The following is a 22,965-nucleotide window of genomic DNA, read 5'->3' as shown; positions in this document are numbered from 1 at the left end:
GACGGACAATTACGTAAAAATGTTGTTTTATCTATATATATCATAGCAGTGCAGCGTTTACAATTTGCAGGTTCGAAATTCTTCGTATTCTTTAGTTTTGTGATCACGTAAAAAGTTAATTTTACATGTTTTCATTCGCAATTTATTTACAAAATCGAGAACAAATATCAAACAAAATAGAGAAAATATATAGTTGTTTCATTGGTCCATAAAAATAAAATGGATGTAAAATTACTAATTTAAAATTAACGTTCTGATACACTTATTGAATCTGTTTCCCCAGGATGTGCTGTTCTATTAATATTTACCTTTATCAATGATAATCAGCGAGGAATGCCGATTAGAGAAATCGAGCTATCTCAATCGGACTGGCTCGGTCTTTTACATAGGTCGCCATTGTGAAGATTTTTTTCACCGGTATGATAACTTAGACGATGCTTTGCAGCATCGTCAAAAAGGCAATCCTATATTGAGCAATATCTTGAGTTTAATACCCCAGTTAGCAATATGCGAATTAGCATCATCGAAATCTAGCACCAATTTATTAAGTAAGGAATCTGGTTTCTGCTTTATTTTGACCCAAAATTTAATGATACGCATCTTTTTATACGCTCTAAAGGAAAACGACAAAGCTCGTTAGTTAATCAGTTAGTGGAGAAAGTCTCATAGCAATACAATGGCACAAAATGAATTGCTATATTATATACAATTTCATAAGTACTACTGCTGGGTGTTAGCGTCAATGTTAGCACGTATACGTCACATTCAGAACAAAACAAACGAACTACCTACATTTAACGAGTTTTGTGTCAAATTTAAATAGATTACCCGTACAATCAATTTAACAAGGACAAATCAAGTATGCATGCTCCTTACAAGCGATAATAAAGGATATTATTCGGAAACGACGCGAATTATCTCTGTCCAAAATCTGTTGCTACTTGTCAAACACGTAACAACAAGAGCTGTCACAATAGGCTGACATATGCCCCCTATAAAAGCTTTGATAGAAGCTATAGTATTTTTCAAACCTAAACGCAGATTTCGAAACATAAACGCAGACCCTAATTTCAAGGTCAAGGTCACAGGGGTAAAACAATGTGTGTGTATGGAAAGGCCTTGTCCATATACACATGCATACCAAATATGAAAGTTATATCTCAAGGGACGTAGAAGTTATGAGCATTTTTCGAAACCTAAACGCAGATTTCGAAACCTAAACGCGGACCCTAACTTCAAGGTCAAAGTCACAGGGGTAAAACTTTGCGTGCGTACGGAAAGGCCTTGTCCATATACACATGCATACCAAATATGAAGGTTATATCTCAAGGGACATAGAAGTTATGAGCATTTTTCGAAACCTAAACGCAGATTTTGAAACCTAAACGCGGACCCTAAGTTCAAGGTCAAGGTCACATGGGTCAAAATTTGTGTGCGTATGGAAAGGCCTTGTCTATAAACACATGCATACCAAATATGATGGTTATATCTCAAGGGACATAGAAGTTATGAGCATTTTTCGAAACCTAAACGCAAAGTGTGACGGAAGGACAGACGGACGGACGGACAGTCCACTAACTGTATGCCCTCCTTCGGGGGCATACAAAAGTATGATTTGGTGTCAGTATAAAACTAAATCAACGGTGCCAAACAATTATTCCTAAATGCATGCACATTTGTGTCGGACAATAAGATCAAAGCGGGTCTTCATACATCGTAAATGCGTTAATGTACAAATATACATTTTGCATAGAGCATTTATCGATATGTAGAGTTAGCGCTGGTTGGAGTAACAAAAACAACAGATGCAACAGTACTTGAAACGATCTTCGCATCTCATATAATTTTTGAATTCGCAAAAATAATTATTCCGTATTAAAACCGTTTTCAGTGCCCCAAATGTAAACGTGTTTTTTTTCTAATAATAATTAAAATCACATGTATGAAAAACTTCGTCCACTTGTGGTATAACCCTTTTGGGTGTCATTTGTAATAAACAAAATCGTATCATTGCTTACGCCTAATGGCAGCTCAACGTCTTTTAAATGAACAGGTCCTCTTTTTTAAAGGTCTCACAGAGCGAGTCGCACGGTTTGAACTGGGCCATCGGGTCATTATCGCCACAACTAACACTCAGGACATTTTTCTACAGGCGAAATATTCAGAATAACATTTTACCAATTGCCATAACTGCCACCATAGGTCCGAACCGGTTGCCATATGAATGTCAAAGAACGGTCATATCACCACAATTTGCTTACAAATCGGTTTAATTTGTCTTCAATATATGGCTAAAGCTGTCTCAAAGATACAAGCAAAAAAAAACCAAATTTTAACTTAAACATTGACGTATATATTCTTCAGTTGATATTTAAAGTTGTCTGAATGGATGCCAATTACAATAAAAAAAACATTAACCATATAAACATGATCAGGATACATATTTGTATCATCCTCTAGTATAGGGAAAGTGATTAATTTGCCTTTATGGTACAGGGGACTACAGATTTAAAGCAAATGCATTAAAACGAAGGTTTCATGTTATTGTGCGAACAACAAGTGGTTACCGTCATTTACAACAGCAACGATACATGTCATTCCTCATATCAACAAATTATTATAAACCTATGCATGACACGCTCGTATATCTATTTGATAATGTATAAGCATGTAGGTTGCACAGTACATTAACCGTTATATATACGGTATATGCATCGAAAGCAATGCAACAATATAAGAGTTTGTTTCCAGAAAAATATTGCACGTTTTGAACCCAAGCCGAAGGTTGTATTAGAATGTTTTGGAGTGAACACTTGACAGCAGAGCTATTTGAAATTGAGTACACAACATTGCATACAACAACCTGTGTCGATAAACGTAAACAATAACACAATATTATAGCACGTGAAAGATGATTATATAAGCAGTGTATTTAAACGAAGTGAATACGTTTGAAACTGTGAAATACATTAATAAAATCAATAACACTGTATCGTCTGATGACAGTACACTGTGAGAGGCTGTGCATTGGCATACACAGTATCGTCTGATGGCAGTACACTTGGAGAGGCTGTGCTTTGGCATACACTGTATCGTCTGATGACAGTACACTTGGAGAGGCTGTGCTTTGGCATACACGGTAATTACACTGTATCGTCTGATGACAGTACACTTGGAGAGGCTGTGCTTTGGCATACACGGTAATTACACTGTATCGTCTGATGACAGTACACTGAGAGAGGCTGTGCATTGGCATACAAGGTATTTATGCTTATCATGCACACGTTTTGAATGCAACTCAAAACATTTAAGTCTTATTTTTATTGCAAAGTAAATAATGCGTTACTTCTTTTATGTAGCATGTTTTTCCTTGTCGCTGATGCACTTACATCCCGCACGTTTTTATGTTATATTCAAGAAAATGTAACTTAGGAATAGGCTTTTCTTTGGGCATATCATAATGATGAAATCAAATTGTGTTAAGTTGAATTTATCGCTTGAGAAATTTGAAAGCAGTTCCCTCCACAAACTTATAAAATTGTGTGCAAACATGGCGATCGACAGAGTTACTGCAGTATAAGTATTCCATGTGGGAGCATATAATGATTTCTTCCGAAGGCTTTTTCTTTGAACAGCTCTTACTAACATATCCATTCTATGTATGCATTACTTATGTATGAACATGTCTAATTTGTCGGTTTTGGCCAAACGATTTTGCGGTGAATTTACAGTTACAGTTATCAATTTTAATCTGTAGCACTTTTTCCTGCATAACCAAATTATTCGTTAAATTATCATGTTTACATATATGTATTAGAGTGTGATAAATTTGTAGTTCCTGTTGTGTGAGTGTTTTTGCCTGTAATCGGACACCATTGTGTAAGGTGTGAACAGAAAGCTGTAAATCATTTCCACGTATTAGTATGAATGAGAAGTAGAAGATATATGAGGCAGGAAAATCGTCAACAAGGAACTTCCTTTAAACGAGTAACTTTTTTTGGTTCTATAATATTTACGAGATAGTCATGATGACGTTGACTTTTACTTCAAAGTTTTTTTCATTTCAGTAAAGTCCATTAGGTTTATTGCACACTTGTTCAACAGAGATTTGTATGGAATGGAACGGAAACTAATCAAAACATGTCATGTACGTAATTTCAGAATCCGCGATGGCCTCTAGCTGTGAATTGTAAATTTTATATGAACAATATTATTTTCGGTACTGAACACAATAACTGTAATGTGAAATTCAATATTTACTAATATTGCTGATGTATAAAGAATAATGAACGGGGCGTATACATATTGAGATTTACCACATGCCATACCTTGTTTCCCATGTAATAAAACATTACGAATATTATTATCTTACACATGTGTAATATACTTTTAAAGCGTGTTCATTGGCTTATTTTCGTTCGATTGAGCAATCGCAATTTGTTATTTTGCTGAAATGACGTTGCAGCGTCAAATGACGTCACGAAATGTTAACAGCATTCGGGATTTATCATTATGTTTGCGTAAATATTAATTTACATTGCTCATTTAAAAGCATGTGATAAAAAAGATCTGACACTCGTTGTCATTTCATACCATACTTTATTAAACTCGTCCAGGCAATTCGTAAGTAAGCTCGCCAAAGGCTCGCTTACTAACAAAATTCCTGAACTCGTTTAATAAAATATGGTATAATATGACAACTCGTGCCATATCCTATATATAAGATTAATTGAAAACTGATTACATTTCAATCCATGTAGGCAAAACAACATTTCAATTCATCCCCTCAGAAAAAATTCAGATTAAAAAAGGCTACTTTCAAACTTACACAAGTGAAACGCTCAATCGTAAACACCCACAGTTACTAGGTCAGTTTGATAAAAGCCTTCCAAGGGTATGAGTCAATTCGCCCAAATAATAGGCTCCATAATCTATGATAAACCACACATTTCAGTATCAGGCACATAACCTTGATAACAGCTAATGAGAACAGTTTATTTTCTCTCTTCCGAAATACCCAAACGTAATACTGCAGTATTATTCAATGCCGTTTAAACGAGACGCCAAACGCATCCTGTCTCGTTTGATCATTTTAGACATGTTAAATTCGCTGCAATAAATATCGATTTGACAATTCTCACGACAATATGTGCAATCTTGTAAAACCATTTAACCGAAGAAATGCTGCAATAGTTCAAGTTTTCTCTGTGAAACCGATCTCGCATATGGGTAAAGTGAACACATTTCTTTTTTCTGATTATGCCAATAAAGACGATACTGAATAAGAATGGAATTATACTAAAACCATTATTCGGCTGATGATAATGATAATACCATATCCAGATGGCAATAGTTGTTATGACAATTTATACAATGACGAAGACGAACGGAATCGTGTTTCTGATGTTTATAGTTGTGGGTACGTTATAGCTCCTGTTGTTGTTGCTTTTGATGATGATGTTGCTGCTATAATGATGAAATTATCATGACGATCATGATGATAATATTGCTCATGATTATCATGTTGATGATTGTGTAGTTGGTTATCGTAAAAATATCGATTAGAGAATATATACATATTAATATTTAAATGATTGCACGTTTAAGTGCTAGTAAATTAAACTGAAATAGCTATTAAATGGGTTGCATACAATAAGTTTTAAAGTGTTTATTACATAAACGTTTTTTTTTTTCTCAACCCACGCATAGGCGATGGTTTTGTTTATGTTTTAACACATACGTTATTTTTTAATATTTATTGTATATGCTTTTCATGGAACTCTCTAACATCATAATCATTTCTGTGGTGTCGGATATCTGAGTTTTAGTTTGGCTTATAACAATAGCGTCTATTCTATTCGGAAGGCGCCCGACTGACATGTTTGACCTGGTCTGATATAAGCGTTCCTGTAAATATCCTGTAAATGTCGAACAAATATTGGCCGAATGTTATTACGACTCACATTTGCCCTCTCTGCGATTTGTTTGGAGATGGGAAACAGATATGATCCACTGATCTAAGATGCCCACTTTCGTTAGTTTTCAACATAGAAACATGTGTTTCATAATCTCGTAAAATTGTCAGGAAACATCGCTCTTCCTGACCTTGCACAACAAGAAAGAGCTTTGAATTGGTATTGCGCTACGGTTTAGATTGCTTCATACGTCAGTTTATATTTAATAAGCAAACTTAAGCAATCACATGTCGAATATGGAAAATGTTAAATTGTTTGCTGAACAAACTATTTTAGTGATCGATGTTAAATCTTTTACTAAAAAACAACAGGTTTTACATAAAACATCTATGGTTATTGGAGAAAGTTTCATATTAATACAATGACACAAAATGAACTGCTATTTTATAGGCAACGTTTTAAGTACTACTGCTTGGTGTTAGCGTCCATGTTGGCACGTATACGCCACATTCAGAACAAAATAAACGAACAACCTACATTTTACGACTTTTGTGTGAATTGTGAATAGATTACCCGTACAACCAATTTAACAAGGACAAATAAAATAAGCATGCTACTTACAGGCAATAATAAAGGATATGATTCGCAAACGATGTCCAAAATCTGTTGCTTTTTGTCAAACAATGACATTTAGTAAGATTCGGTCGTTTGTGTCAATAAAAACTAAATCAACGGTGCGAAAGTGTTCTTCCCAAATGCATTCACATATTTGTCGGACAATAAGATCAAAGCGGGTCTGCATACATCGTTAATGTACAAATATACACTTTGCATACATCATGTCCCGCTATGTAAGTCAGCGCTGATTGGTGTAATCAAAACAGCAGACGGAACTGTACTTGAAACAATCTGCGCATCTCATATAATTTTTGAATACCCAAAATATCAATTCCGTAATAAAACCGTTTTCAGTGCCCCAAATATTTACGGTTCTTTTTTCAAAAATAATCAACATCACATGTATGAAAAGCATTGTCCACTTGTGGTATAACCCTTTTGAGTGTTATTTGAAATAAATAAACAAACAAATTTGTATTATTGTTTGCGCCTAATGGCAGCTTCACGTCGTTCAAATAAACAGGTCCTCTTATTTTCTTAAGGTCTCCCAGTGCGAATCAAACGGCTTGGACTCGGCAATCGGGTTATTATCTCCACAACCAACACACAGTACTTTGTCTGCAGGCGAACATTTCAGAATAACATTTTACCAATTGTCATAACTACCACCATAGGTAAGAATCGGTTGCCATTTGAATGTCAAAGAACGGTCATATTACCGCCATTTGCTTACAAATTGGTTTAATTTGACTTTCAATTTATGGCTAAAGCCATTTTAAAGATACAAGCAAAAAGAAGCAAAATTTTAACTTAAATATTGAAGTATTTATTCTTTAGTTGTTAGTAAAAGTTGTCTGAATGGGTGTCAATTACAATATAAGAAAACATTAACCATATAAACATTATCAGGATACATATTTTTATTACCATCCTCTTATAATAGGACTCGGAAAAATTACCAATTTGCCTATATGGTACAGGGGACTACAGATTTAAAGCAAATGCATTAAACCGAAGATTTCATGTTATTGTGCGAACAAAACAAGTGGTTACCGTCATTTACAACAGCAACGATACAGCTCATTCCTCCTATCAACAAATGATGATAAACCTCTATTGCATGACACACTCGTACAACGTTTTGATATTGTATAACCATGTAGGCTGTACAGGACATAAATCGTTACATAAAAGGTATATGCATCGAAAGCAATGCAACAATATAAGAGTTTGTTTGCAGAAAAATATTGCACGTTTTGAACCCAGGTCGAAGGCTGTGTTAGAATGTTTTGGAGTGAACACATCACAGCAGAGCTATTAGAAATTGAGTACACAAAATTGCAAACAACAACCTGTGTCGATTAATGTAAACAATAACAAAATATTACACCACGTGAATGATGATTATATAAGCAGGGCATTTAAACGAAGTGAACTTCGTTTGAAACTGTGTAATACATAAATAAAATCAATTACACTGTATTGCTTGATGACTATACACTGTGAGAGGCTGTGCATTGGCATACACGGTAATTACACTGTATCGTCTGATGACAGTACACTTGGAGAGGCTGTGCATTGGCATACACGGTAATTACACTGTATCGCCTGATGACAGTACATTGGGAGAGGCTGTGCATTGGCAATCAATTACACTGTATCGCCTGATGACAGTACATTTGGGAGAGGCTGTGCATTGGCAATCAATTACACTGTATCGCCTGCTGACAGTACATTGGGAGAGGCTGTGCATTGGCAATAAATTACACTGTATCGTCTGATGACAGTACATTGGGAGAGGCTGTGCATTGGCAATCAATTACACTGTATCGCCTGATGACAGTTCATTGGGAGAGGCTGTGCATTGGCAATCAATTACACTGTATCGCCTGCTGACAGTATATTGGGAGAGGCTGTGCATTGGCAATCAATTACACTGTATCGTCTGATGACAGTACATTTGGAGAGGCTGTGCATTGGCAATCAATTACACTGTATCGCCTGCTGACAGTTCATTGGGAGAGGATGTGCATTGGCAATCAATTACACTGTATCGCCTGCTGACAGTACATTGGGAGAGGCTGTGCATTGGCAATCAATTACACTGTATCGTCTGATGACAGTACATTGGGAGAGGCTGTGCATTGGCAATCAATTACACTGTATCGCCTTATGACAGTATATTGGGAGAGGCTGTGCATTGGCAATCAATTACACTGTATCGCCTGATGACAGTACATTGGGAGAGGCTGTGCTTAAGCATACAAGGTATTTATGCTTATCATGCACACGTTTTGAATGAAATTAAAAACACGTGAGTCTAATTTTTATTTCAACGTGAATTATGTAGCATGTTCTTCCTTGTCGCCGATGCACTAACACCCCACACGTTTTTCTGGTATATTCAAGAGAAACTGAGAAATAGATTCTTCTTTGGGCATACCATAGTGATGAAATCAAATTATGTTAAGTTGAATTTATCGCTGGAGAAATTTGAAAGAATATCCTTCCACAAATCGTATCATTTTATGCAAACATGCCGATCGACAGAGTTAATGCAGTATAAGCATTCTATGTGGGAGCATATAATGTTTTTTTCAAAAGGCTTTGTCTTTGATCAGCTTTTACTAACATATCTATTCTATGTATGCATTACTTATGTATGAACATGTCTAATTTGTCGGTTTTGGCCAAACGATTTTGTCGTAAATTTACAATCATAACTATAAATTTTAATCTTTAGCACAACTGTTCCTGCATATATGTATCAGAGTGAGATAAGTTAGTTTTTATTGTTGTGTGCATTTTTTTGTATGTACGGACACCATCTTTATAAGGTCTTAAAAAGCAATAAATCAAGAGCCAACTCCAGTTGTGCACAACTTGTAAATCATTGTGTTAATATGAATGAGAAATAGAAGATATATGATGCAGGAAAATCGTCAACAAGGAACTTCTTTTAAACGCGTAACATTTTGTGGTTCAATACTATTTACGACATATTCATGATCACGTTGACTATAACTTCAAAGTTGTTTACATTTCAATACCGTCCATCAGGTTTGTGAAGACACTTGTTCAACAGAGTTTTGTATGGAATGGAACTGAACCTGATCAAAATATATCATGTTAGTGATTTCAGAATCCGTGGTGGCCTGTAGCTGTGAGTTTTAAATTGTATATGAACAATATTGTTTTCATTACTGAAAACGATAACTGTTATGTAAAATTCAATATTTACTAATATTGCTAATGTATGGACGGGGCGTAGACATATTGAGATTTATCACATGCCATACTATGTTTCCCATGTTATATAATCATTACGAATATTTTTATCTTACACATGTGTAATACACTTTGTAAGTGTTTGGCTTATTTTCGTTCGATTGACCAATCGCATTTTGTTATTGTGCTGAAATGACGTTGCAACGTCAAATGACATCACGAAATGTAAACAACATTCGGGATTTATCATTATGTTTGCGTAAATATTTATTTATTTTGCTAATTTAAAAGCATGTGATGAAAAGATCTGACACTCGTTGTCATTTCATACCAAAGGCTCGCTTACTAACAAAATTCCTGAAAATAAAATATGGTATGATATGACAACTCGTTCCAGATCCTACACATAAGATGTAATTGAAAACTGATATTTTTTTAATCCATGTAGGAAAAACAACGTTTTAATTCATCCCCTCAGAAAGCGTGCTATTGCCAAACACACTCCAAATTATGTATTCAGATTGAAAAAGGCTACTTTCAAACTTACACAAGTGAAACGCTCAATAAAAAACACCCAAAATGACTAGGTCAGTTCGATAAACGCCTTCCGCAGATATGAGTCAATGCGCCCACATAATAGGCTCCATAATCCACGATAAACCACACACTTCAGTATCAGACGCATTATCTTGATAACAACTAATGATAACAGTTTATTTGCTCTCTTTCGAAATACGCAAACGTAAAACTGCAGTATTATTCAATGCCCTTTAAAGGGGCCTTTTCACAGATTTTGGCCTGTAATAAAAAGAATAAAATTTAAAAAGGAAAAAAACTTTGCCTGGAGCAGGTTTCGAACCAGTGACCCCTGAAGTCCTGCCGAGGTCCTGAAGTAAAAACGCTTTTACCCTCTCGGCTAATCTGCCGAGTATACATAGGTGACGTATTTTATACATTATTTTATACATTATAAAAGCAATCTTCGTAGTGTCACAAAATTTAACGACAACAACAGAACTCTCCAAATTATTCAATCGTTGCAACGCTTTATAATTTTTAGGTTTTAAAATCGTCAACAGATGCATATAATGGCTATAGTAAACCATGGTAAATGTTCAGTAATACTGTTTCCTCACAAAAATCATAACTAAAACGAAAATTTGCGAATCTGAAACAACTTTTTCAATTTTGTCAATTTACCAAAACGTGAAAAGATCCCTTTAAACGGGTCGCCAAACGCATCCTGTTTCGTTTGATCATTGTAGACGCTGCAATCAATTTCGATTTTGCAATTCTCACGACAATATGTGCAATCGTGTATGACCATTTAAAAGAAGGAATGCTGCAAGTATTCAAGTTTTCTCTATTAACCCGTTCAGAATTTCGCATATGGGTAAAGTGAACACATTTCTGTTTTATGATTATGCCCATAAAAACGATAATGAATAAGAATGTTATTATACTAAAACCATTATTCAGATGATGATAATGATAATACTATATCCAGATGGCAATAATAATTATGACAATTAATACAATGACGAAGACGAACGCAATTGTGTTTCTGATGGTAATAGTTGTGGGTACGTTAAAGCTCCTGTTGCTGTTGCTTTTGATGATGATGTTGCTGATATGATGATGAAGATTATCATGACGATCATGATGGTTATATTGCTAATGATACTCATGTTGATGATTGTGTAGTTTGTAATCGTCAAAATGTCGATCAGAGAATATAAACATATTAATACTTAAATTATTGCACGTTTAAGTGCCAGTAATTTAAAATTAATTAGCTATGAAATGGGTTGCATACAATAAGTTTTAAAGTGTAAATTCTATAAACGTGTTTTTTTTTCTCAACCCACACATATGTTTCAACACATACGCTATTTTTGTCTGTATTTCCATGTTTCTCAGAAATTTTGGTGCTGACGAGACTTTACTTGTAGTCAACACTCACTGATGGACATAACTCATTAGATAAATGTATGTATGTAAATAGTATACGAATGAACATGTCTTGAGGTGTAAAGCATAAACACTGCAATTCTTTAACTTTTGAGTCGACTTTGCCCTTGATACTTTGTTCTTTGTAGTTTGTAAGGATAGATGCAGTCGTAGCTTCACATGGTCATACTTTATAACGAATATTTTATTTTGGTACTCAAAGCTAATTAAACATTCTAAACAAAATGTCATAAACTTTTTCGGTAGATCACATGCTATGTGTACCGGTACTATTAACTTCTGGTGACGATAAATTCAGAATTCTAAATGCTCGATTAGCTTGATATCATCCGAATGTTTGCCAAATCAAAGCATTCAATTGCGACTTAAAACTGAAAAAAAAATAACTATACAGAAAAAACTACTATTTTCCGTGTTTTGTTCTATTTCTAAGACTTTGCAGCAAATATGTGTAACAATTCAATTAGCCATTGAGACGAAAGCAATTCGCCGTTATGACAAACACGAACTTACCTTATTTCAAATGCATACGGATGAGAATTAACCACACATTCATTCCAATTTACGTGACTCAGTCAATAAAGAATCACATAGCGCAAAAACTACAAGAAGCATAAAAGGTTTTTCTCTTAATTTTATGTGTAATCACAGTGCGTCAACTGGTACCATAATTGTTATGTTCGAATCGTCGCTAGAAGTGACAATGTCATTAGTGAGTATGTTGACAGTATGTTAATTTGCGTAAAACATTCATGCCTAGTGGACTCTCCCATCCTTCTAAATTGGATCAATTTATTTCCAAAATAAGGGATGTCTAGTATATTTATTTCTATATATAGAATATGTCTTACAGAAATTCCTTTAAGCAAACAGCGCAGACCATGATGAGGCGCCGCATCATGCCAATGCCTTTTTCTAGACGCTAGGCATAAATGGGTTAAAATTTAACATAGGATTGTTGCTATGACTGTTTGAATTGTTATTAATCTATGGAATGAATAACCAAATCAGTGCTAAGGACACACTTGTGTACGTCTGAAGGGCGAATGTGTTTGACTCTTGGGCGAATTCAATTGGTAAAGATAATATTTTTTTAAATAAAACTAAGCTTGGAACCAAACAGTTACTTGAAAAAGTCTAGAGTCATGAGATATGATACTAACAGCCTGCGCCAGTTAAGAACCAGTTAAGAACCATCAGCTTGTTATTACAGAAGTGTTCGATTCAAGAGCGAGTTACCCTAAATACAATTGTTTGCCCAGGTCCAATAAATTTCTTATTTTACTGTTTGGTAATGCTGAGATTTGTTGTTTGTTTTTCCTGTCATTTTTATTATCGACATTGTTAAACGAAGTATTGTATAACTAAACCTGTGTGTCATACTAGCGTTTTTGATTTTTACGTTTCAAAACAAACCGAAGGCATGTAAAACATATTTAGGTAACACTATATAACAATGCTTACTTTTAACTGCAAAAATAATCCGATTTTAACTTATCCGGTGCTCTTGTTTCACGCACTCGAAAACTTTATTAAACTCAAAACGCTTCATTCAAAATATTTACACTAAAAAACAGACAGTCTCAAGGCCGTATTTGCTTTACACCTGCAAAAGCGGAGATTCAACGAGGCGTCATTATCCTCGATGTTTGCAATAAATCTCAGTATCAACACGACTGACTGGATAAACGTGTACATGTCCGCTCAAATAATCGGAAATGTTTAAATATAATTTTTATGTTTATTATACCCCTTCCGAAATACGCGCGCACAAAAAATGGTATGCGACATCGATCTAAACTCCGTCATACAAATTTTCTAACCGTGTCGCGAGGAGATTCCTGTCTTGAAGACAGAGCAGCCTTTCACTTATATCTGATAATCCCTTTTATATATGATCACTACATAGGCATGTCAAATGCTTTGCTTTATGTATCGCTTTGTCAGTCCTCGCGACCGTCTTAGAATTTATGTATAATTATGTATAACTCTGATCATATGTATCGATAGCGGAAGTATGTATAAAACATTTCTTTTACAAATAGTTTATATATATACCACTGCAAAATTAAAGTATATCTACCATTTAATATGACACCTTTAATAGGAATATGCTTATATGATTATGATACTGGCTATAATTATGATTCTACATGAGAACATATTTAAAGTGATGATTAAGACTAGAAGATAAAAAAAACAACAATGTCGACGACTAGGACGGAACTAGTTAGTGATGGTAATAGTGTTGGGGATAGTGTGACTGCTTCTGTTGATCTTTTGCTGCTGCTTCTGACGATGATAATACTGATGATTTTGTCGGTTGTAATTGTGATGAATACGTAATAATGTTGAGCATATGTACATGTATTTAATGAGTTCGACGTTTCAGAGCTAATTGTTAAACATAATGGAATTTTAAATTGGTTGCATAAAAGATCCTTTAACGAAAGAAATTCAACGGGGCACGTGTTATGTATTTCCTCCAGCAGAATTAAAAAACAGCCTAGCTTGCACTGGTAATATAATGTGCGTAACAACACTCTGTTCCGATTGTTTACATCGATTGGTCTTATAGCACTGAAATTGTTGCTTCATATAACAAACAGGTTCAACATGTCATGGGAACATATATGCAATACTTACTTTTATAATGTAGACGATATTTATGTCACTAAGCGTGTTAAAATATACTTCAAACTATCTGAATAATAGTATGTTAAATATTTATATTAGCATTTGGTACACTGAGTCCAAGGGCCCCAAAATCCATAACAGGTATTAAGCGATCTGTCTGGACAAATCAACGGTAAATTTTAGAAGTAAAGATCATTGTCTTAGAAATAATACTTTAGCCTTGTAAAATGAAAGTCATGATGACTGAGATATGCCATGCTGCTACCGTTGATATTGCTTCTGATGATTATATATATAATGACAAGATGGGGTGATACTGGTGATGTTAATGTTGTTGTAGATTTATTGGCGAATGATAAACGATTACAATATACAACTGATTTATTGTTCATTCATCTTCATAAATTCAGAGATATTCGATGGACTTTATTTACATAACACCATCGATCCAGTGAATGTATTTTCACGTTGAATTCTCTAACATAATCATTTCTATTGCTGATATCTTAGCTTTTACTTTGGCTCATAACTATGGCGTCTATTAGGAACGCGCCCGAATGCAATTTGTTTGACCTGCACTGATCTCGGCGTTCATGTAAATATCCTGTAAATGTTGAACCAATAATTGTCCGAATGTTATTACGACTCACATTTTCCCTCTGGGCGATTTTTGTGAGGGGAATACACACGTGATCCGATGAAATTTGAATAAAACAAATAATATCCTCTTTATAATTTTTAATTACAGACGCATGTGCTTTATAATTTTGTAAATTTGTGAAATCTATTATTTTATATAGTACTTGTACTTCAAATAAGTGAGTAAATGTATACTTTATAATACTTTTCATGGAAACATTGCCACGTGTGACAGTTCAAAATAAGAAAGGGCTTTCAATTGTAATTGCGATATAGTTTTATATTGCTTTATTCTTTAGTATAGATTTATTAATCAAAGTTAAATAAAAAAATATTATTTAACAGAAAATAGTCTCTTAAACAGTTTTGCATTTATCATCGCAGCGAAAGTCATTCTTCAAAAGCCAAATAGAACACCACCCAAAGATTTGTTTTACAGATTAATTGGCTCTCGTTTAATAATAGATGTATATACCACACGGCAATCTAAATATATAAATGTGTCAACAATCAGACTCCAGAATATTTAAATGATATTATAACTTTTTCTCGAAATCACAACTATAACTTAAGATCTGCCATCCGTAACGATATTGTTAATACCAAAGCAAATACAGGTTATAAGAAACGAGCTTTTTCATAAAATAGCATGAATATTTGGAACAGTATACCAATTGGAATAAGAATGGATATGTCGTGTTATTTTCTAATCAATGTTATTTCATGTGTGTCTGTCTAAAAGACAAAATGTTTGATATGTATGGGTGTAAGAAAATATAGTTCGAATGTTTTACTTGTTATAGACCTATTTGTAGATGTTCTTTTAAGAAGGCCACATTGTAAAAAAGTATTGATTCATCTGCATAATATATATAATGTGTCATTGTCTTTATGTGCAACCTTCTGTAAATAAAGCTTTCATTATTATTATTATTATTATTATTATTATTATTATTATTATTATTATTATTATTATTATTATAATTATTATCGACATCAAATAATGTTTAAAATATACTGCCCTATGCAATGCCCCTCCAGAGCCACTAACGTGTCTATTACAGACTATAATTTTAATGAACGGTGTTAATGGAACACTGTTTCCTGCTTACATTTTACTGAAAAGAGATTGACACTAATAAAATTGGAACTATTTAACAGTAAATAGTATCATAAACAGTTTTTCATTTATCATCGACATCAACAAATGTTTAAAATATACTGCCCTATACAATACCCCACCAGAGCCACTAACGTGTCTAAGTACAGACTTTGATTTTTATTTGTGAGCGTTAGCGTAGATGCATTTTTGCAAATCAGTATGGGCTTAACTACGCTAGGAACCGTAACCCGTGACTGCCTGTGTGGATAACTGCAGTAAAATTAAGCAGACGACGAATGCTAGGCTAGGAGCGTCTGCTCTAACCACCACATCTGCCTGTTTATAGTTCCCACTGGTACACTACATAGTGTGTATGTATTCAAAGTATTTAACAGCTTGTAAGAAAACGTTGGCCAGTCTAGTGTTTATCATTAAAATCTGTACATATTGGCTGCTTAAGGGCAAACGGGGCTTAATGCATGTCAAATAAGATAAGCCTGTGCACACTGATTAGCTGTATCAATGATTTGAAAAAACACACATCTCGACCTGTGCTTTAAGACGCACTCTTTATTAATTTTAATTGGTTGTGGTCATTTCAAACTTGCAATATAAAAAGCTATCACATAATTTTGAAAACTAAGTTGCGTGTAAGATTATACAACAGCGAACAAATTCAATGCCTTCAGCGCTTTGATTTTAATAAAAGGTTAAAATGGAACACTGTTTCTTGCTTACATTTTACTGAAAAGAGATTGAAACTAATAAAATTGGAACCAATCATTATATCATACATCGTGACAAAGTTAAACTCTTGCATAAACAAATAATGAAAACGGCGATTCCGAATCACAGACGACACATGTCCTAAGTCTTCAAAAAAAAAACTTCAATATATTTTTTTAAAGCAATAGTTATTATTTTAAGGGAAGTAATTGTAACATCGACAGAATAAATAAAAGACAGAATTGTTTCCCTTTCAAAGAAAAACTCTTTAGACATTTTTTTTCAAGCAATAATTATTATTTAAAGAGAAGTAATTGTAACATCGACAGAATTAATAAACGACAGCATTATATCCCTTTGAATTAAACAGAACAAAAATATATCGAATTTATGTAAATTTAACGGGCAAATTGATAATGTTGAGTTTGTCACATTCTCCATTTAGTTTCAGTACTTGTTAATGATGATTGAAACCTGTCAACTTTCACTGATGAAATAACATTCATTATACTTTGCTCCGACTTTGTTCCTTGTGGTTTGATCTCGCTCAAGGCTAGTAACTTAAAGTCTCCTTATTTATTGGGAACAAGAAATTACTTTGTTTACCTTTTCATTTCATACAAAGTCGTATCGTAATTTAGCCATGCTTTATTGTTACAAGCGGTGTTGCGTCATAAAAGTTGAATGTCTTAACCCCGATGCTCCAACCCAAAGCCCGTATACCTGTGATACACTGGAAAGTCTTTCCGGTTCGATGTAAATATCCTCCTCGTCAAATATGTCCTCCTCCATCGCCCTTGGGGCATACCCAATCTCGTAACTAAAATGAATAAAGGACACTAATAGATTATTATACTCTATTTTTTGTTCATAACGATGTCATCGCAAGTTTACAAAGAATGATTTATCTCATGCAACACCCTGTTTCCCATGTAATATAACCATTACATTTTTTAAATATTACACATGTGTAATACAACATTTTAAAGCGTTTTCATAGGCTTAGTTTTCGTTTATTGACCAATCGCATTTTGTTATTTTGCTGAAATGACGTTGCAACGTCAAATGATGTCCGGAAATGTAAACAACATTCGGGATTTATCATTATGTTTGCGTAAATATTTATTTAATTTACTCATTTAAAAGCATGTGATAAAAAAGATCTAAAACTCGTTGTCATATCATACCATATTTTTTTAAACTCGTCCCGGAAATTCGTTAGTAAGCTTGCCAAAGGCTCGCTCACTAACAAAATTCCTGAACTCGTTTAATAAATGAAATATGGTATGATATAACAACTCGTGCCAGATCCTATATTTCTTCACTGGAATGGTAAAAAATATTAATTTATTGCAATTTATAGCAGTTAACCAAAAACAATATTAAAGAAATTAAAAACAATGTTTGATATATATATACTTATATATGAACAAGTGCGCTTCCTAATTTGTATTTGTCATTCTGGGTTTTTAATTTGACGCCTTATTGAAACCCATACCGAAGACAATCCACACAACTCTTCAAATATAAGAATCCTTTGTATTGTGCTAAAACGGAGTTTATTGTATTTTTTGTTTTTTGTTAACCTCAAAATGAACCACTGTTGTGTTGTTGTGAAATTGTAAATATGTTACTATTCAATGTATCTGTTCACGACTATCTTCAGTAAATAGCAGTAAAAAACAAAGAGTTATTTACAAATAAAATATATTCCAAAGAAACGTACACTGCGAGATATTATACGGATTGTTACGGATTGATCTTGCTGTGAGGCTTAAAGGTTTAAAAAATAATCTGTAAGACATTCTGTCAACTTTAAGAAATGGCATGTTGACAAGTATTGGTCGTTATCAGAATTCTAAGAATACCGTAAATAAAAGAGTGCGTGCTGTAATAATGTTCCTCTACTGCTGTTTAAGCTGAGGTTTCACATGTTCACATTTGTCAGAGTATTCGTTGTTTCATCCTGGCATATTTTGTATCCTTTTTGCCGTTTTAACATTTGAATGCATATTTGCGCAAGGAAAGTTGTATGCATCTTATGCCACAAGTTCATAATGATTCTTTAAGAAAAATAAATAACAATAATTTATAAATGAAAGATATCTGCATGATTATGAGTTTTCCTATACAAATAATGGAAGGCTAATAATGCGAGTCAAACTTAATGATATATTAATTGTTTATCAAATAAAATAACATTAAACGTATTTAGAACGCCTTTGGTTGATCCAGCGGTATATATTTATGTGCTTAACACACAACATAATTAAGGTTGTCAAGTGTGATGTCCAGGCTGCGTATTAACAAACCATTTTAGGAAAAAAAAAGAAAATTCTTGAAGTTCATAAAACAAACTTAGGTTTTTTAGTGTTTTTTATGTTAAGGTATTTATACAATTACATTAAAATAGCTTAAACAAAAAACTTGCTAACATGATTAGTATTTTATCTTTTTGCAAGCACAAGAAATCGGATTTCGTATAGAACATTGAAATATGAAATTGAAATGTGAAATATTCCCTTTAATCCCTAATTAAACTGTCAAAAACAATCCGATATATAGAAAACGGAAATATCCGTTTTCAAGGCATGTGCCTTAGAAGGTTTACACAGAAATACATTTACTTGGCGACGATTTGCATCCGTGTTGTCAAGGATCGTATGAAGCTGAAGCACATATTAAAACAGAGATGCATCTTGATGAAAATGCTGTATTTTTTATAATTGGATGTCATTGATTTTATTATGTCATTACTTAAAGTTTATTTCTCACTGAGGAACTACCAGCCCGGTAGTCAATAATTAAGTAGTTTGGTAAGTCAAAACAAAGGCGGAGGGTGTTGCAATCATTATGGAAAATAGCTTAAAAGAACTTTAAAATACAGTATGTGTAACTCTATGCCTGTGATTGCAAATGCATGGATGTATGAAGGCTATGGTAGTTATTAATGGTTAATAGTCTTAACGTCTATATTAGAGGCGATGTTTTGTCGATATTAGAGTCGGTTTTTTGCCGTCTTTATATAAGAAAATGCTGTTAGCAAAAATCATTCGACATAAATGTCATGTGCAGAGACATGCCATGATCGGCAAGTGAATTAATAATTTTATATCGGTGCGATTTGTTTACTTTCTACATAATTAAATGATTTTGAAATTATAAAAATGAACTCATAGATAAATGAACAAGCCGTGTCCAATACTGTGAACGCATGTAGATTGAAGTGTTCTATTTATTTGCTAATGTGGGCATTTGAACTTTGTTGATAATTTTTTAAGTAATTAACTGCTTTTTACTCTGTGTTTGACAGTTTTATATTAATCCATTCTTTCGATAAAATTCTGGATAATCATTTAGTATATTGATCTTATGAAAACTTATTGCAGAACTAATATGTTCATATAGACTAGATGCTTACGTTAAGTTTGCGTGCCTTTTATATGCCGCTTGAGATATGAACTGTTAATCCTTGCATATGTATCAACCACGCAATCTAGACAATACTATCGATTATCAGCCGTTCTTTTTTTTTTCTTTCCCGTATATCCATTGTCATAATTTTGTTAAATACTTAGCGACATTTATAAAGAGTAAATAATGCTAGGTCACGTATAGTATACTCCGCGACAGGAGTTGAGTGGTTGCAGACTTGATACTTACTGAAGAGAGAAAACGGACTGCAAACTGTTCATTTAGAAATGCTCCAAAAGTATCATATAATAATATTTTTGGGGGATACGCTTTACGTCAAGATAAATTGTAAACGATTGAATACCGCCGTACTCAAGTCATTAAACAAGATAAATTCTAAAAACAGTTGTTCATTTTTATATCTAAATCTATTTAAGAGTCTCTCAGAAAGTTATTTAGAATTCTTAAATGTCAACGCAAACGCTGACCCTGTCAGGAACTTCTGATGATGAGCAATATTTATGGTGGCATGCATCCCTACAAAGCATCCTGGAATGCCACCATGAGAAGAGAGGCTTACTGTTTACTAACAGTCTCGACAAAGCCCTGTCGAGTTGTGCGCGCAATGAAGGCCTGGGGTCGATTTCTTGATGATTAAAAATGATTCTAATCAAGAACGTGGAGAGGCGTTGCAAATATTATCATGTCTAGTCGTATTGAATAAATTCACGGCGTTATTAAACGACTACAGGCATCAGCTACAATGGTGTTGGAAATGCAAATGAAAATCAATACAAAATTTACAATATAATTTAGTGTTTGTGAAACGCCCCCCTCCTTCCAAAAAATATATATATATAAATAAAAAAAAACTCTTGAACATTATAGTGGTCCTCATCAAAGTGTAATTTATGTAAAGAAAAACAGGTGGGGAATTTAACGTTATGATAACTTCGATACCATATTTATTTCTTGAGAGAAGGCTTGACAAATAATGATGGCGTGATGAGCGAAGATTGCGTTTAAGCGTTCAGTAAATTCCATACACACTGCGTGCTAGCGTTTTGTAAATGCCATTAAACCTATCTGCGATGGTATTTACAACACCTTAACGTTCATATATTATGGCACAAAACCTATATCTCATTTGATGCACAGTCCTATAAAAATAAGGATGAAATTGGGTTCTTAAAATCGTATATTCCCACATTACGAATAACTGTTTCCTATATTGATAACAGATGTTGAACATATTATATTACTATATATACAGCTTTAAACAATTTTATGTTTACATTATTTTTCGACCAAAGGTTGTGTTTGACATTTCAAATTGTACTTGTAGCATGCAGGACTTAACGGCTTAAATGATATTTTTTGTCTGCGAATGTTGGAGGCACTTTGCTTTCAAAAACATAAAATAACATAGACATTTGAGTACATCCCACCGAAATCTCTACTTAACAAACTTTATCAAAAAATTGCTTTCAACGACAATAACAAAAATATAATTGGAAACCAAAGCCATACAATTTATTGTTAACATGACGGGTTTTGAATTATGCAAAGATATTTACTCTGTGTTGGAATAACTGTTCCGTTTTCAACTGATTCCTAAATTTTGGCTTCCTCTCCTCAGCGGTTTCGATCGGTATTTTTTATCGAATACAATAATGAAAAGTCAAAGAAGAATTTTCTTAATTAAAAAGGCGGTAGCATATGATATATCAAAACTGTTTGTTTAGCGGAGCTGTTTAATCCAGCTTTTCACCTAAGCTGACCTTTGACAATATCTGAATTTGAGAATAACATGTCTAGCTGATAGGCCACAAATTTAACGAAACAGAAAACGTGTAATCTACAAACAGTTATAATATTTACATTAATATGTAATTCAATTGACTTACTATTTTTTGCGAGGTATATTATATGAAATGGGATACTACATTGCGTTTAGCAACGATGTTAACAGCGTGTTCAGCATGATTTGATTTTATCTCCAATGATAAGTCTTGAGGAATAGAAAAGTTTCACACTCAAATCTCGACATCAATCGAGTGTTTGTGTGTGTCCCTTTATATTAAGAAAATGGAAGATTTTCAGCACCAGAGCGTTTGTGCGTACAGGCTGTGTTCTCATTTTTAGTAATCACTACCCTATTGCATTATGTGCACAAGTATAGTTTAGATCATATAAGTATTGTTGTTCCCTATACCCTGATGTTCGCTTTGACCAGCATATTTTAAATTGTTTTCGAAATTGACCGTTAAACACGTACATGTAAAAAGCTTTAAACAGGCCGTCGTTCCAGCTGTGGAATCGTTACCTCACTGTAATGCGTTGCATTCCATCTCGCACGGTATCAAGGTAAGTTCGCGGTCAGTAAAAGAATCGTTATGAAAATGTTATCATGTTAACTGGGTAAACTTGAAAAAAATACCAACTATATATTCAATGAAGATACTTGGCGATATTATTACGGTATGTCAATACTAGATTCGTTATGCGTTTTCAATAATTCCATGATAAGGACTAGCTTCGATTAATTTAATAAGATTTATTCCACCATACATGAGCGCGATGATCCACGATACTATCATCAATCGAGTCAAATAACCATGTCCGACAAACCACTAAAACAGGTATGTAGATGAACGCGCGTATTAATGTTACAAATATGTACGGATGATTCGTGTTTAACGGTTGACTTATATG

At 33.8% G+C, this 22,965-nt stretch overlaps 1 protein-coding gene across 8 annotated transcripts in view; it reads right to left on the bottom strand.

Moving 5' to 3' along the window:
- Positions 1-22,965, bottom strand: part of LOC127874128 (protein 4.1-like) — a 180,930-nt gene that overhangs the window by 117,504 nt on the left and 40,461 nt on the right. For 7 of the 8 annotated variants that reach the window (XM_052418278.1, XM_052418277.1, XM_052418276.1 and 4 more), the window contains exon 2: positions 17,560-17,656. In XM_052418278.1, coding sequence (XP_052274238.1) covers positions 17,560-17,656 — 97 coding nt within the window. Of the gene's footprint in view, positions 1-13,196; positions 13,339-17,559; positions 17,657-22,965 lie in introns of those variants that run through there. The other variant, XM_052418287.1, reaches the window with a different exon arrangement.

The sequence above is a fragment of the Dreissena polymorpha genome, chromosome 3, assembly GCF_020536995.1.
Source record: "Dreissena polymorpha isolate Duluth1 chromosome 3, UMN_Dpol_1.0, whole genome shotgun sequence".
In the NCBI taxonomy this organism is placed as follows: Eukaryota; Metazoa; Mollusca; class Bivalvia; order Myida; family Dreissenidae; genus Dreissena; species Dreissena polymorpha.
This window is presented reverse-complemented; position numbering and strand designations above follow the sequence as displayed.